General features: G+C 36.8%; 1 protein-coding gene and 1 long non-coding RNA gene across 2 annotated transcripts in view; both read right to left on the bottom strand.

Annotated features, from left to right (window-relative positions):
- Positions 1-487: 487 nt before the first annotated feature.
- On the bottom strand, positions 488-9,063 carry LOC139944598 (uncharacterized). The gene is made up of 5 exons (XR_011786984.1): positions 8,985-9,063; positions 5,208-5,317; positions 3,139-3,265; positions 2,554-2,609; positions 488-1,009 (listed from the first exon to the last, which is right to left on the bottom strand). It is a non-coding gene; the product is annotated as an uncharacterized lncRNA (long non-coding RNA).
- A 1,334-nt stretch (positions 9,064-10,397) lies between these two features.
- LOC139943916 (ras-related protein Rab-26-like) overlaps positions 10,398-18,749 on the bottom strand; it is a 54,063-nt gene continuing 45,711 nt past the window's right edge. Inside the window, exon 7 of the mRNA XM_071940807.1 lies at positions 10,398-17,778. Coding sequence (XP_071796908.1) covers positions 17,676-17,778 — 103 coding nt within the window. The 3' untranslated portion in view covers positions 10,398-17,675. The remainder of the gene's footprint in view (positions 17,779-18,749) is intronic.

Here is an 18,749-nt window from a genome sequence, read left to right on the forward strand (position 1 = left end):
CCCTAAAACCCATAAGGGGAAAAAAGGGGGGGAAAATTCCCATGCCGGCTCCACTATATGGCAACCAAGTTTGTCAACTCCATGACATCAGCACACCTAAATTGAATGGCCTTAATGAATAGTGAGTGAAACATAACTACATAAAACTAGGCCTTTGACATATCAATTTGGAATTTTGATTTGAATGATTCACCACACAAGGAAAGTATGAATGAGTCACCATGGGTAAATATAGGTAGATCACCACACAAGGAAAGTATGAATGATTCACCATGGGTAAATATAGGTAGATCACCACACTAGGAAAGTATGAATGATTCACCATGGGTAAATATAGGTAGATCACCACACAAAGGAACGTATGAATGATTCACAATGGGTAAATATAGGTAGATCACCACACAAGGAAAGTATGAATGATTCACCAAGGGTAAATATAGGTAGATCACCACACTAGGAAAGTTTGAATGATTCACCATGGGTAAATATAGGTAAATCACCACACAAAGGAACGTATGAATGATTCACCATGGGTAAATATAGGTAGATCACCACACAAGGAAAGTATAGATGATTCACCATGGGTAAATATAGGTAGATCACCACACAAGGAAAGTATGGATGATTCACCATGGGTAAATATAGGTAGATCACCACACAAGGAAAGTATGGAAGATTCACCATGGGTAAATATAGGTAATCACCACAGAAGGAAAGTATGGATGATTCACCATGGGTAAATATAGGTAGATCACCACACAAGGAAAGTATGAATGATTCACCACTCAGGATGTGCACATTTCAATCTTGCAGACAATGATGCTCTTTTAAGAAAAGCCTTCATTATCTTGGTGATATTATATTAAACCTTCAGATCCATCCCAGATAAAGTAGTTACAAATTCAAAGCTACAAACACTATAAATTACTGTTGACCAACACTGCATCTCCACTGGTGATGATCCTGAACTTGAATGGAGATCTGCCATTTTCAGTCTCGCTTGGTTGATCTGTAGAGGATGAAAGAAACGAAAAAGAAATATTATTAAACTGTTAAGAAAACCTTTAAATAGGTCAATACAACAAACATCTGAACATATTTTCGCAAAAGTATTGTACATCATTGAATTATGAAAAGCACATGAGTCTAATCCAATAGTTTTCAATAAAGACTTTCCAGAAGGTGCATGTGAAACTTTCAACAGGTAACGAGCTGCTAAATTTCAGGGATGTGAAAGAATGTTGAAGAAAAAAACTATTGGCGCAAAGCAGCAAAGCTTGCGAGCACAAAGCCCATGCATTTCATAACAAACACTTTCAAAGGCTTTTCAGAGACCAACTCGCCCCGATCCAAAGCAGTGTGTCCCTTTAACCAACAACTAATGCTCACACATATTTCTGGTCATGGTCTGGCTACTGGTCTGAGGTAGAATGTCTACCCAAAGTCAGTTTCATATTTAAAGTTATCCCTTCAGAGTTTTTGTAAGCAACTCAACGAGGTACATAAAGGCAAGAAAATGCATTTAAGCTGGGAGATAATGAGTTTTGGTTTTTCAATTTTCAATGGCACATCTGAGCAACCAAAAAGAAGGAAATCAGCTGATCAACTAAAGATCTGCATGCCTGACACATTCCTGGAATTGTTTATAAGATTAAAGACACTCGGCACCTTTGTTAATTGTCAAAGACCAGTCTTCCCACTTGGTGTATCTCAACATATGCACAAAATAACAAACCTGTGAAAATTTGAACTTGTCAAAATGCAAGGTAATTATTGAAGAAAAAACACCCTTGTCACACAAAGTTGTGTGCTTTCAGATGCTTGATTTCGAGACCTTGAAAATCAAGATCGAATATTTTAGTTGAAAATTACTTCTTTTTCAAAAACGACGTTACTTCCGAGGGAGCTGTTTTTCTCACAATTAAATATTTTATATTATAACACCCCTTGCAAGTATTCTGCCTGCTCATTGGTTTAGAGCGCGTCACATGACATGTCTTAGTTTTGCCAGACGACGGCCGTGTGATAGAGCGTCGGTTTGCCATGCGCTAGTCCAACAGACTAGCACATGGCGTGCAATACCCAGACGTCCGTTGCGTGTACTGGGATGATAAATTAATAGTCTGTAACCACTTCGGATTGCACGACACTAAATGCAACACAGTAAGTAAAAGTGTTTGCAATCTGTATTCGCGTCGTCCGTGGATTGTAGCATTCAGGTCTGTAACGTAATAAGAACAGTACAGTCATTAGAAATGTTTGGGGTGTTATAAAACAAATATTGACTGCTTTTACTCGTGCAATGGTTAAAAACTATGACTCCCTCGGTGATCCCCGTTGTGTTCTATTTTCCCGAGGCTTCGCCTCGGGAAAATAGAACGCTCCGGAGATCACCTCGGGAGTCATAGTTTTAACCATAGCACTCGAAGCAGTCAATATTTGTATACTATCAACAGCTCTCCATTGATAGAAGTAAGCTTTTATGCTAACAGTGCCAACTAATAAGTGTCCAGTGCTATTAAGCCTTTTTGATACAGAAAAAATGTATCCTACCTTCAAAGTTGATTGACTAGCCACGGTAGGTTGTTGCCAACATCGAATGAGGAACCCTGTAAATAAAAGAATAAATGAAGAAAAAAGGTTAAACAAGTTGTCTTAAATATCAGCAGACCATCAATGCAAATCTCAAACTTGAAAGCATTTTTATGAACTTTGGGTTTTCAACATAAAATGCTATATAATTTGTGATTGAAACAAAATCAAAGTGCACACCAAACACATTTTTAAAAGATAGAAAATACTGTTTGTGTGAAACTTCTAATGAACATGAAGGTGTTTCTTCTCCTTAAATTTGTTAATTTTGTTTTTTACCCATACACAGATGTGTGTTAGCACTGTATACTTGGTACTTTCCCTGAGTCCTGTGAAAACATATCACAGGCATATATTACTCGGGTGGGATTCGAACCCACGACCCTTGCAATTCTAGAGCAGAATCTTACCAACTAGACGACCAAGATTGCTCTGTATCAAGATGTAATGTAGTTCGAATCCTATGTTTGGCAGCAGGTACAACAACGATAAAATAGATGTTTACATTTGCATGAGGGATAAAGAATATTAACTTTGGTGTTTTACCCTTTAAAGTTGGTAAAGTGGTCCAAATGCTTCATCCTTCACAGATCAAGCTTACATCTCCGCTAACTGTTTGATGGTCAGCCACTGAACAAAGATCTGATGACACTCTACGTCTGAATTACTTGATCTGTAGAGGATGACAAAAAGTAATGAGAAAGAAATTTAACATTTTGTTAACAGTTTCTATCATTAAATCGAGGACTGATTTCATCCAGAAATTTTGCACAGCCAACTACCTGGACTTAACATGTTATTTACACACTGAAGGCTAAATACATGATATTTGGTCTTTAGAAGTAGGACAAAAGTGTCGAGTAAAAGGGCTGGCCATTATGTGTACTCTAATAGACTTCTAAAACAATAACACATAACAAAACTAGCGCGCATCAGCTCCCGTGGTGCTGCACAGAAGGTTTCAACACATAAAACATATGTCCAAATTGAGGCACTTTAATTGTATTAAAGACTCTAACTTCTGAACGAAACATTGTTTTTTGGTAAATGTATTTTTTGTAAATCTTATCAATTACACCAGAGATCATTTTTCTGTCAAAGTATTCCACTCCGCCACAATTGTCTATGGAGGAGCATAAAAATCAGCCTGTCTGACACAGCTTTTTGTGACCCCAAGATCTTTATCTTGATGTGGCTTGAAAACGAAAGGTCATCAGACTTTCACTGACTTTAGGGTTAACGGTTTTGTGAAGATGAAGAGTCCCTCTTTCATCAATGTAAAACTAAGTGTGATTGGTCCAAAACTCTGTGATAATTTTTTCTGCAAAGTTTCCTTCCAATTTGCAAAATAAAACCAAATGGTTGTTCAATTGGTCATGTGATACATGCCTGCAACATGACCCATCGGGGGACCGTTCCACTCGAGTATAGGTAAGAATGTGCACTTATAAACAATGAATGATCAACTGGTAAATAGCGCAAGGTTGCTGGAATGGGACACTAGTTACATGTATGACTTGTAGAAAATAATTTCATGAAACCATAGAGTTATGAAATATAAACCTGTCTCCATTCTCTATAAGCTTGCCAGTGGACATCTAGAGTCTTTGGTCTCCCTCTAATTCATGAAATGGAGCGGTCCAAGTCTCCCCAGTTGACTTGGGCAATTCCAAGTAAACTTGGACATAACATCAACAAATAAAATTTATGTCTCAAATTTCTTTCCACTTACAAGTTATAGCTTACATATGAAAGAAAACAGATATTAACTTTTGTTTTACACATTCTGTACCATTTTGTACAAAACCTGCTCATTTTTGCACAAGCTATGAACGGACCCTTAAAAGTGAGCATTGAGGTGTGTTATTCAAAGTTAAATATTTTCCCCATAAAGATTCTTCCAGCAAAGCTTTGATATGTGTAATTAGTAGCAGGTACAACTTTTTAATATCCAGAATTAATTTTAATTAGTGTTTCCCATTAAAGCAATATTTGAGTGTTCTTGTTGAAGCTACCCTTATTACAAAGTCTGAAATGAGTAAAGAAATCAACACGCTAGCTGGTATATTTTAACGAGTCATCAAAAAGTGTAATCTGACTAACCAGTAATGCGACTGACCATGCAATGTAATGACCAACTCTTTTTTAAGAGGAGAATGCTAAGTGGTCAGCAAAGCTGGATATCTTAGTTATGACTTACTAGAATTGTGGACATACCACTGCCTAGGGCTGAAAAGCAGAATTGTTATGTAGACTGAAAATACAAGGATTTCAAGAAGAAGCACAAACAAATCTCCCAAAAGAGCAAACAAAAGCAAAAAGCTGGTGTCCCCTTGCCACCATTTTCCTTGATTTCGACCTCAGAACTAGATTTTGAAGTCTTGAAATCAAGCATCTGAAAGCACACAACTTCGTGTGACCAGCAAATCACTAGTCACTGCAGATTTCTGTACCATGTCTCACAAACATTTTCCACCCCTACCTTTTTAATTATTTTTAACTTTGGGAACATGTTCTAAAAAATGTAAACATTTTTCTTAAAGCTTAATGTGATCAGACTGTACAACATCCATCTTCAGGCATCTAAAACAAATGGTTTCTCTTAATAAATTTACCTTTTGACTGAGAAGACATCTTTGAATCTTGGCGCAGGACTTCATGTGCATCATCAAGCATCTACATTGTACTTTGGGGAGAAGACTTTATCTGACATCTGTAGTACAACCTAAATACAAACAAATTATAAATGTTTGGTGAAAAGGTCTGTTACATGTAGCTTCTAAACAGGGTGCCATGAGGTTATTCTCAAAACACTTCCTCACTATCTAGTAGTTTTAAACTAAAACTCCCCAAAGTCTACCGGTAATAAACACTGCGCACGTTCATCAGTGCCATTCCAGCTTGATACAGGGTACTTTTAAAAAGACGATGTCTGCAAAAATACACTGCCAAACACCATACATAATAATGGCAGTGTACACCAAATTTCAGAAATTTTGCAAAACAGTACATGTCTACTCTTTGGCATTCTTGGATATGACTGAGCATAGATCCACCACGTCAAATAGTTTGTAAAGAATTGTAAAACGTATATAATATACAAATTGAAAAAGTTTCCTGCGTCCACTGTGCAGGCTCAGTAGACACATTTTTGCACAAAACACATGGCATGATGATAGGTCTTGCCATATAATAGGTATGTGACAAAAGTGTACATATAGCCTCCTTTTCGTTTTTTACGTCCGTGCACATATTCGGGCTTGCGCGACAAAAAGGTGCCCAAACAATCACCCTTTTAATGACGTATAAGTTACTTTTAGAAAAGTACACAAGTTATGATGACGTAGGGCACATCTCAATGATTATAAAAAACTAATCGAATTGCTCAGAAAGTACGTGAATCTTGGGTCATTGTACTTTCAGTGGGACTGAAATATTTTGTACAAAACGGCAGTCAAGTAGTCAACAGTCGTGTTTTTATGCATTGAAGGAGCAAAAAATAAGTCTTGCCACCTTGAAATTGATGTTTAGTGATTAATTTTGAGTTGAAATGTGAAGTTTAAAAGCAATTTATGGTTGCATTTATACTTTTTTTTTATGTGTAAAAAATAATAATAATAATAATAATAATAATAATAATAATAATAATAATAATAATCGCAACGATAAGTTGATGTCACAACAGGAAAAAAATCGACCGAGAATGGTACTATTTTTAACAATTATATTGATGTTTTCACGCCATCTTACTTGATCCATGGTTTCTTGAATATGTCTTTATTTGAAAACTGTTAATATTTTGTCGGAATCCCTGTTCAAAAGTACGATGTTTGCAGATATTTAATTGACTTTAAAACTTACAATACACATGGAAAAAGTAGTGGGTGGCCATTTTGTGGTCACATAACAGTAATGCCTCTTCCTGATTGGATGAAAGTCAATATCTGACTTAGCCTTGCTCAAGGCAGTCGCATTATTCGCTCCGAAAAGACGCAGCTGTAAACCCACCCGCCGTATACCCTGTGCATGGTGTGTGCGATCACACCGAATGACCCACCCGTATACACACTGTTACATCGCACGAATACTTTTCACACAAGTCATCGCACTCGTACACCACTAACCGCATGCGGAGGCCGTCAGGCCGACAGCCTTGTCGGGTCTGTATCTTCCCGTTTTAATGTGTTGTATTGAAAAAATTCCAATAGTGGACGAAATTGGGGGGGCTCTAGGATATGTTAGTATGCAGCTCATGAATATGTATATCGTTCGTCAGACCTATCAGACAACACAGGATGTGAGGCAAATGAATTATTCATTTTGACGTCCAATCACACACGCCTATCATGCTCGCTGAGCGTCCGTGGTGGTGGTGTGTGATGATGTAGACATGTCTCATCTTTCGCGGGCATTATGGTAATGAGCTGACCGTGGGAACTCTTTGCTTATTATAGTAATGAGGTCAGTGGCTTCAACACAGATCCTACAAGGCTGTCGGCCTGACGGCCTCCGCATGCGAATAGTGTACGGGGGCATCGTGTCGTGCGATATTACGCACAGTGAATACGGGTGGGTTTTATGCACAGTGAATACGGGTGGGTTTTTATACAGCGGCGGTCTTTTTTCGGAGTGAATAATTCGACTGCCTTGAGCAAGGCTATATCTGACTGTAAAAAAAGTCAGCTGTTTTTTTAAATGTTTTTATTCGTTTTAATTGTAACTAGGAATTCCCCCCCCCACTACACAACCATACACAAGTCAATGGGAAACTACACAACCGTACACAACTCAATGGGAACTACAAAACCGTACACAAGTCAACGGGAAACTACACAACCATACACAAGTCAATGGGAAACTACACAACCACACACAACTCAATGGGAAACTACACAACCGTACACAACTCAATGGGAACTGCACAACCATACACAAGTCAATGGGAACCTACACAACCATACACAAGTCAATGGGAAACTACACAACCATACACAAGTCAATGGGAAACTACACAACCATACACAAGTCAATGGGAAACTACACAACCATACACAAGTCAATTGGAAACTACACAACCATACACAAGTCAATGGGAAACTACACAACCATACACCAGTCAATGGGAAACTACACAACCATACACAAGTCAATGGGAAACTACACGTTTATTTGCGCCCAACATAACGTGCTATTTGTTCGCACACAATCGAGCTTTCTTTTGATCCCTGACATCCATCCGGGTACTTTTTTATACACTTCGTCGATACACAGAGGACATGTTACGAACGAATACGCGACAGTTTTTAATGAAAAAATCTTTGGTGACTGTTTTCACGGTAAAACAAAATGGAGTAACAATGGACGCCGCAGGCAGCATTCTGGAAGATTTTTGAAGATTCTAGCGTTGGAAAATAAGAGTCTAAGGATCATGGATGTTTTGGGAGACGATAGAGATGATAATACTTCAGTGGGGTTTTGTCTATTGACATTGGGCCAGATAACGGACATGTATCTATGGAAGATGGGGGCCGAATCTGACAATAGTGATGGCAGCTTTCCTATGCAAGAAGGGAAACAGGGTGGAACTATCCCTGATGTTGGGGACATTTTTCGCCATGCTTTAAAAGTATGTACTTAACAAATTATGTACTCTAATTCAATTCTATTTGAACTCTAACTGGTGGTCCGTATTATAGTTATACTCTACATTTATCTTATTTTGCATTTTGCAGTAACAAAATTCCTTCACACAGAAAAATGCTTTCGAGTACAGATGTGTGTATTTTTAATGATTGTGCAAAACGATTCCAGCGGGCAGGGAATAGTGGGTATGGTAGCATGCAAAGGGTAAGAACAGTCTTCTCACTCACTTGGTGTATCTCAGCATTTCCATAAAATAGCATTTGCATAAAAACAAACATATGAAGATTTGACTCAATTGACCGTCGAAGTTGCGAGATAATAATGAAAGAAAAAACACCCTTGTCATGCGAAGTTGTGTGCTTTCAAATGCTTGATTTCGAGACCTCAAAATCTAATTGAGGTCTCGAAATCAAATCTGTGGAAAAATACTTCTTAATCGAAAACTACAAACTACATTTCTTCAGAGAGAGCTGTTTCTCGCAATGTTTTATACTATCAACCTCTTCCCATTACTCGTTGCCAAGTAAAGTTTTACTCTAATAATTATTTTGAGTAATGACATTTGTTTCCCCCATCGGTCTGGTCTGTGGTGGCGAGCACGGCGAGACCGGTGTGTGAAAAAAAGAAGACGAGCCATTTCATTTTCAGCTCAACAAGGTTGGCGGCTAGGCCCTAATTCAACTCAAAATAATCATGTGAATATCCTACGAATCAAAACCAACATTATCACAGTAAAATCTGTAACTCACCATCACGCTTTTGTGGTAGTAGTGTCATTGGAAATCCGCAAAAACTTCATTTTGTTGGGCAATAAAGGTCGAGTTGACGCCGTCCATTTTATCTTTGAAACTCGTGCTTGCAAATAAAGGAGTCGCACGTGATAATCCAAAGATTTCTGAAACAGTCGTTTTCATTGGTCAATCTACAGTTTGGTTTGTTTTGGGGCGTTTTTTGGAAGTTAGGCCTACCCAAATACTAAAAAATACTAAGAATTAATAGTAAAAAAAACAACAAAATATTCCACAATAACAACTGTCAGAAAATTGTTTATGAAGGTGTAGTAAAATGTGCAGCACTTGTTTCTCGTAACACGTGACAATGCAACCTCCAAGTTCAGAAACTAATTTGCATAATACCTCCTGGAACAACCCACAGTGACATACTAGCATGGAGGGTGTTATTTTATCTCAAAACTAAGAGATAAAACAACAGCACACTGTTAAAAAGGGAAAATCTAGGCATTGATCACATGTAAATGCCTCTGAATAGAGCCTGGAGGTTTTTCTAATAAATAAAAGCTATCACATGTGCGATTAATCATGGAGGTAGAATTTAGTACCACCATGGATTAATCAATATCTTTTGGTCTACTTAAAAATGCATGACCCGATTTTTCAGTTGCAGGTAAACTTTTAGCTACCTGCTAATCTTTTAGTTTACTTTTAGTAAACTTTTAGTTACCTGCTCATGTTTGTCGTGTCGAGAAAAGGGATTTGTTTTTGTCTCTGATGTTGACATAAATAAAAGGAAATAAAAGAATAGGAAATTTTTTGTTTAAATGCCACATCTTGATTTTTAATGACAGGACTCTGACAGCAATTTAGTACATTGTTTTTGTGATTAAAAAGTAAAATTGGCCAATTGAAAAAGGCAGTCTCTTAATTTTATTTGTTGTGCCTATAAAGACATAACGGACAAGGTATTGACTCCCGATTCCAAAAGATAACAGAACTTATACTTTAAAGACACTGGACACTATTGGTTATTGTCAAAATCCAGTCTTCTCACTACGTGTATCTCAACATATGCATAAAAAAACAAACCTGTGAAAATCTGAGCTCAATCGGTCATCAAAGCGAGATAATAATGAAAGAAAAAACATGCTTGTCACACGAAGTTGTGTGCTTTCAGATGCTTGATTTCGAGACCTCAAGTTCTTCTTTCTCGATAAGTACTCTACTTCAGGGGGAGCCGTTTCTCACAATGTTTTTATAGTACCAACCTCTCCCCATTACTCATTACCAAGTAAGGTTTTATGCTAATAATTATTTTGAGTAATTACCAATAGTGTACACTGCCTTTAACTAGTTAACATGGAGTTTAACATGGTTTCCTGCCTCAAACAATGGTAACAAAGACTAATTGACTGCAACCAGTACAAGTTACAAGTACTATCACCAGGCATGGCTAACTTTATTTTGTAACATACAGACAAACAAAATCAAAGTAGCGTTTACAACTTTATGTTTCAAAATTTTACAAATCGAAAAAAAACTTCATCAATAAGTAATCTGAGAATCGGCCTCACAAAAAGGTGAACCCAACAAACATCTTGCTTTTTGTTTTGAACAATTTAATAGTAATTCCAGTGACATGTTCTTGCAAAAATTGAAAAGGAACATTTAAATGAGCTTACAGAAAGCTTTCTTGGCTTGATTTATTTGTATGATCCCACATCTTGTTCAATCTTTACCTTTATATAAAGTAAACTCTGGGCTCATAAAAACAATGGAAATGTGTTTATCAACTCTCTTTGTTATGAATTGTTGTAATTTAGTCAATGGGAGACTTTGGAATGCTAGGTGGCAGCAGACTTACCAATGTCAGTTTCCATTGATTGCGTAGTTCTGAGCCTGTGCACATTACCTAGAACAATGAATTACCTGGTGTGCGGCCACCTAGTGTCCAAAAAGTCCACATTTCCACCACAAAAAACCCTGTCTATTCTACATTTGTCCCTCAGTTTAATAATTTTCCTTCCAGCAGCACTGCATTAAATTTATTTAATGTCTCATTGTGAACAGGTGAATGGAAGATTTGGGGCATAAAAGTAAGGTGTATGAATGACAAATCTGTAAGAATAAGTTTTGCAGTTATTTGTATGGCATAAAAACTGTTAGCAATTCATGCACAATAAATCTTCTTATATGGCAAGCCTGGTGTAACTTTAGACAAGAACTTCTTCAAATCATACTTTACAAGTAACTAATGTAGATTGTTGTTCCATTATACACCCCTCATATTTACATAGTCACAGGTAACATTTGTTTTAATGGTTGAATAGTATCCTGGTTGCAGACAGTCATAGAAATATTATTTACAATTTATGAGAGGAAACAGAAAAATATGTCTCGGCATAAATATACAGGACGTACTTGAATACAGTTTTACAATAGCAACTACATGTAGATACAGCAAAAGGCTTGCTAAAGAAATTGCACACTAGAATAACAAGGTGAATTCATAAATCTGTCATACCGACTTGAGAATACTCCCAAGAAACTTAACTGAAACACATTACATTAACATTCCTGGATGATTGTGAAATAAAGTCTACAATAAAGGATACATTCTGCTTTACTTTGAAACATTTTTCCTCTGAAATGTCTAGTGAGAGTTGCTTTAACAATTAACAAGAGCAGTCATGGTGAAATGGTTTAAATGACAAAGACATGTATCCACAATTAAGGTGAACCACCTTAACAAGCCTGTGAAAGTTTGAGCTCAACCGGTCAGCAGAGTCATAGAAAAATAGGTGTGAAAAAAAAAATTGTTTTCATAATTTCAAACAGTCTTCATCAAGTATACTTCTGTTATACCAGTATTGTTTATGTGTTAAGTTGTCATTGTAGCCTTCAAGCACAAATCTAAGGTCGACATGTCAGGTCAGTAACTATAGTTTGCATATAAGAACTTGACTAACATACGCTCTTCAGTTGCAATGTATATTACATGCATCTTTTGGGATGTGTGGTCGTTCATGAAAAGTCACAATGCATTTATTGAGATAAACAGATTTTCCTGTATTAGTCACTGATACGACATTTTGTGGCTCTTTGTGAAAATGGTGATGATATACAGAGAGTAAAATACGAAAATTGAAGTTATACCCATTACCCCTGAAAACAAAACTACTGTTTTATAAGAGATGTTAAATTAGCATCGGGAAGGAAGAATATTAATTTTGGTGTGTTAGCACTGTATACACAGAACTTTCCCAAGTCCTGTGAAAAAATATCACAGGTATATTACTTGGATGGGATTCGAACCCATGACCCTTAAAATTCTAGAGCAGTGTCTTACCAAGTAGACTACCAAGGTTGCCAGGTAGCTAGAAGCAGTTCAAATCCTATGTTTTGGCAGCAGGTACCGCAACGACATAAGAGATGTTAAATTTGCATTGGGGATACAGAAATTACTGTTCCTTTAACTTAGAATAGATCATTTGTGTATTCATGCAATTATTGTTTAAGAATAACAGCGTATATTGCATTGCTTAATATCAATAAAGCAGTTTGTTTTTGTACCTCTGTATTGCACAATTGACTATCACTAAACATGTAAACTTTACCATTACCCCTACCAAACAACACTATAAATGAAGTGACCACCAAATTGACTACCAAAAAAAAATGTAAGTAACTTCTACCAAAACATGCAAAACATAACTTGAAATTATTAGTTATACATAATTTTCAAGACTGGTCTGGGTTGTTGGAATGCCTCATAAAAATAAAAATTGTTTCATAGTTTTTCCACAAGATTAGGAACATTTCTTTGCTTGCCCATTATCTGCCACATTGCCTTTGAAATATGTGACCTTTGAACTCACTCCTTAACCAAAGTTATGCAAATTTATGCAAATTTCTAAGGGCAGTTTAAATACACACAAACAGCACGTATTCTGTAGCAGAGCCACACATTAATGAGTACGAATGATGCATACAGTGTGGATTGAGTTCACATTTTAGTCCTTGTTATGTTAAACACAAGACTTATTCTTCAGCAATCAGACAGCATCCCCCGTGTACCCTGTCCACCTCAAACTATACGAACTATGTGAATAATTATTGATTACTACATGTACATCTCTATGAGTCCACTGTAATAAATCCTCTAAACACAAACAATTGCTAAGCAATGACAAGTATTGCTTAACAGAAAACAGGCCAACAGCTGAACCTCCATAAAGGATATACATTGTTGTGACTAGTTCCCATTAATCTTTTTGCTTAGCAAAAATATTTGCTAAAAGGTATTTTCTGTTGGTCAGCTTTATAACTGTTGGGCCCAGCTTTAATTGGTCAATGGATCAAAGGGAATGCATGTAGCTTCATAAAATTAATTTCTAACAGTCAGTTTATTTTTGTTTCAACATTTTTTTAAAGTATACATAAAATTGGCCCGGTGAAGGAATAAACTAAAAAGTATTTTTATAAACAGACAAAAATACCCTAATATCGGACATAAAATTTGACCTGGTAATTAAAATATGTATACCAATATCTACCAAACAATAAAACTCACCAGAAAGAAAAAGAACACACATGCTAGACTCGATCTAATGGACAATGAGTACTTCAACAAATTAAAGTGGTCATTTTCCCTTCCTCTCCAATAGGTAGCCTAAAAACATTTAGCAACCTTACAATTCCAACTAAATGATTACATTTATGCGATGAATTTTTAGTACTTATTAGAGCTTCTGAACAGCCTTGTCCAAAATAAATATATTAATTATTCCATAAATTCACAGTACTGTGTTCATAAACTACGACCATTAGGTTTAGTACCTCAAATCACAACAGTGTGATGTTTTGAAACAATCTCTAAAACCATTAAAAATATAGGTTGACAATTACATTGTATTGGATGATCTTAAACACTCATATATTAATCATATACATTTCAAAAAGTATTTCTTAATTTCTTTTTTAAATTAGATATTCATGTAAATATACAGTACTGTTATTGAATGGGCAATCTTCTTAACGAGATGTTGAAAGTGAGAGTTGGAATATAAAACGGAGTTATCTGGAAAGGTACTGGCATTCTCGCACCGATCAATTTAGTTTCAAAATTATCAGATTTGTATATAAAAGATCCAAGTGACAAACCATGAGTGAAACTGACTTGGTAAATTTTAATTCAAAATAAGGTGTGATCCCTCCTAAGGGTGTGGTCCCTCCATATTAAACCAGCAGTTTAAGGTTGAATGAATTGACAGGTATCCAAAAATGCTGACAAAATAGGCAGACAAAATTAGATAGATCAGTTGGTGGAGCACTGGCATTTTGAACCACACATTCAAATCTCATTCTAGTTAATTTGTCTTTCTTCACTCAAAATTTTCTAAAACTCAATTTTGTTTTATTTGTGTTGACTTTGTCAGAGGGGAGTCGAGTTGCACGTAAGAATTAAAGTAAGTGTTGTCAATGCTGTATTGCGACAGCTGTATGACTCCAAAAAATGGTGCAACCGAGATAATTGTGATGATATCGTCATGTTAAAGAGGATTCCCAAGTACTTTCAAAGTTGAGGCTTTGAAAAGAAACATGAGCAACAATCATGCAAGATGTCATCTTTAAACAAAAAACCTATTAATTCTCAAAAATGAATTGCCCAAGTTCTACCAAATAAAGGCCCTATGTCCACACCAAAATCTGAAAACAAAAACCCAAAGAAACTATAAATTTTGATAAACATGAATTGGGCTTCAAAGACCATTTCTTATCTCTCTACCAAAGGGCAGATCAAGTGTAACTTTTTAAAGCTCTCTTCATGAAGATAGGGTATAGCGCTAGTAAAATAGATGGGATCTAAATACTTTACTCTTTTGAAGAAGGAGTTGAGCCATGGCTTGGTAGTAAGGCCATTTTCAAATTGGCGACTGTGGCTACAGCTTTGGCTGTTGCTAATAAGTGTGTTGTTATGGGTTTCCTACGCTCCTACGTTCATGTGACGATGAAGCTGTAGCCGTTAATAATATGAATATGGCTTTAGTTATCTTTAGTTAAAAAACCTTCACCAACAAAACTATGGACTTTCTTTCACTCAATCAATGGCTTGTGCACTTCGTTATTTCCGCGGACCAAATGTTTCTGTATTTTCCGCAAAATAATGAAAATGCAGATGAAAGATTTTATCAGAACATAGAAAACATTCTCGGCTATGGATAATTGTTTTGGAGGGCACAAGGTGGCAGCATACTTACCAAGTAAATCCATTCTCAAAAGTAATTATACTTATGCTCTGAAATATACAATGAAAATTTACCGGACAGAGTGTCTGCTGCCACCAATGTTCATTTATAGCATTCCAACATCTTCCAATATCATGCACTTTTAACAAGAACCACAGCTGTAGTTGTTTGTCTAACATGCCACATATTCTGTTCTCAAGTTTAAGTCACAGTTAATGAGAGGTGGGAACATCTCTTTCAATATATTCACCATTAAATCCCTATGAACAATAAGAAGTTACATGTATTGTTTTACAAATTCTGAATACATGAACTGCTGTTTATATACATGTACCATACACAATAATATATGATTATACAAACCTACTTGTATAACCACTGAACCATAACAAAGAATACCAACTCTTCACAGTTTGAAAAAAAAACTCATCTTTGTGAAAGTAATAAAGAAGTCCTTCATTCAAATTAAACCATTTTGAATCTTTTGTTGGTTTCAAGCACTGCTTTAAGGTATTATACAGGGTTGGAAGGATCAAAAACACCATTTAGTCTAAAACTTCACTGATCATAAAGTTCATAATAGAACAATTTTTGTCTGAAATTAACTCATATTTGAGAAAACTGTACCCGAAATCCTCAAAAAACGCAACTGCTGGAAACTTTGCATGGATTTGCACTATTTTCTTGTAACTCACATAACTGATTATAAGCCCAATGTTTCACAAGGTTTGTCATGTCATGTACATGGTTGATCACATAAAACATGAACACTGTTTGCGACTATTTCAGCTTGCACTTGGCTTTTCCCCCCTTATTGCATCTGATGAGCTAGCTGTTGCAACGAAAGCTCACACAGTTTTTTTATATAATTAGTTAATAGTCTTTAAGTGCTACCACTACCTTCCTTGTTTTATCTATCAGACTATTAACAATGCTATTTCTATCATTGTAATTTTGTCAGTTCTACCAATCCTGTATAATGCCTTTAAATAAAGCCAGCTACATTCCAAGGAAGCCTACTTTACAAAGCTCATATACAACTATGCCATATTTTCATTTTGTTTTCATTTAAAGATCGCTCTTGTGTGCAAAGGAGACACGCCCTTTGATTTCCAGATGTTGAAATTGTGACCGTCAAGCTCTACATGTTTCCCAAACAGTGTAAAGGATCTTAAGGGTTCCATCTTCAGTAACATGTGCTAGTGAAGTTGTTTTGTTTTTCAAAAGAAGATGTGTTTGTACTTTCTTTTGTATTTGTATAGATTTTGCTTGTATAGCGCCATGAGCGTTATGCCTGACGGACCTGAGCGCTCTATAAGAGGCCACTATTATTATTATTTAATGTTCAGGATGTGACAGATCAGCAATTGATACCACAAAACTCATCTAAGCTCATGACACATCCTTACTCCTGTGCAGTGTAATGACAAGTAACTCTCAAAGTTACTTTTGACCGACACAGGATGCATCCTTCAATTCTGCAGCACAAAATATTTAGACTGAGCATGTTTGGTGTACAATGAATGCTATCATTAAGTAGCAACTGCTGATTTTGGTGTAGCAACTGAAATGCTGTGTGTAGCATTTTGCTCAACACTATACTGAATGCTCATTTCTTACCACCGAACCAACATATCCCCCTGCGATTTTGACCCCAAAACACCTGATTTAAATAATCACTTACTTAGTGGCCCTTACTTGCTGAATGAGGCCAGATCATCTGTGGCGACTACAGCTACCCGTACTGTTGCTAAGGGTGTCCTTTACTTAAATGCACATCAAGGAAATCCTGCCATATCTGTAGCCGCCAATTGTGAAGTTGGAGCCAATTTTGTTTTACAACGGCTTCATTAGAGCCAAATGATTTCACTGATATATTATTTGAGCCAGAGACGCTGTGATTCAATCCAGGCCTGACACCAACAAATAGGGGAGTCACAGAGTTGACAGTCTTTTGAAAAAAGAATTGAATAATACAATCTGGCTATGTACAAAATCAAATGTACAAAGATGAGTTTATTAAATGGACTGATGTATTCCTACTGTATTTAACTTTGTGTATGAAGCCGTTGACTTAAAAAATTCCAACTCCGATAACAACGATATCGTTGATCCGACAACTCTACTAGAAGCTTTATACTGGCACGCCTTCGCAGAGCTTTATTCACATAATACAGAGAGGTGGCTTCAAGCTGCAAAGCTAGCCAGTTCATCTCCCGAGTAATCAATGTTCTGTCAACAGGTGTCACTATTTTTCTTTCTTAGGGATGTGTCCCTTCTCGATGCTCCTCCTGCCTCCCCACTCTAGAAGACGTCGTCAAACCGACCATCAGTTTTTGATGCTTTCTCTGGAGTGGCTCAGCCATTATTAATTACTGCACATGAGTTCACTCCAAGTCAGCTTGGAGGCAGTACGGAAAGAGGGGGTGGAGTCATGAGTGGGCGGCATGATGCTTTATTAGAAGCAACAACCAGATGGTGTCTGCTTCTGCTGATCCACAAAGTCTCTAACGTTGAATCGGGGCTCGTTGGGACGTCTCGTCTTCTTCATCTTCAAATCTCTAAAATGACAAGAACACAAAAAACACTTTATGGTTAGAGGGCAGCTTTGTAGCGGAAGGTGATCATGGTGATCGTAAGCGCAGGTAAGCAAAGACATGAAATTTGGCCCTAGGCTTGGTGCCTCTTGAAGTGTTTCCTAAAGACTTAAGATTTTCAAAATTGAGTACCCTTTGCAAAATGAAAATGGCCTTCCCCTCTCAAAAGGATTCAAAGTGCCTCTGCTATCACGCAATCTCGGTAGTCTAGTAGTAAGACACTGCTCTAGAATGGCAAAGGTCATAGGTTTGAATCCCACCCAAGTAACATGACTGTGAACGTTAAGTACTGCGTATAGAGTGCTTACACACATCGGTGTACATGTACGGGTAAAAAAAATTCTTTATCCCCAATGCAAATTAAATATCTGTTAAACAAATAATATTCTCTGCTCCTGATGCAAATTAACATCTATTAAAATCATTGCGGTGCCAACTGCAGAATTTGACCTTCCGGCAGGCTCAGTGGTCTAATTGTAGGACTTCTGTCTGAAGAAGGATAATTTAAGTGGTAATTTGTGACTAAGCACATCGTTATACCAATAGACATTATTCTAACAAATATAAATCGCAATAATATCTTGTTGTATCAGGGTTTGCTGAGTACCTTTCTGGTGCAGCTTTCTGCAATCCTGTATTATCTCTTGATAACATGTAAAAATGAGTTGCAAACAAGCAAACATGGATGTCCTTTCTTCCATTTAGCAGACTAGTCAGCTGTATGTTTGACTAGCCCAATCAAATTTTGACTAGCCTGTTACAGTAAGTTAATACAGGTACCCTGTGCAAGTTACTAACTTCTGATAAGCCCATTGGACTACCTAGAAGCACATTTTACTTAGCCCCCACCAATCTTGACTAGTGTTTGCACGCCGGGCTAGTGTCTTAATCAAGCCCCGCCAGATTTTGTCTGAGCGCCAGGTTTTGGAGGGGCA

This window comes from Asterias amurensis, chromosome 11, assembly GCF_032118995.1.
Source record: "Asterias amurensis chromosome 11, ASM3211899v1".
Lineage (NCBI taxonomy): Eukaryota > Metazoa > Echinodermata > Asteroidea > Forcipulatida > Asteriidae > Asterias > Asterias amurensis.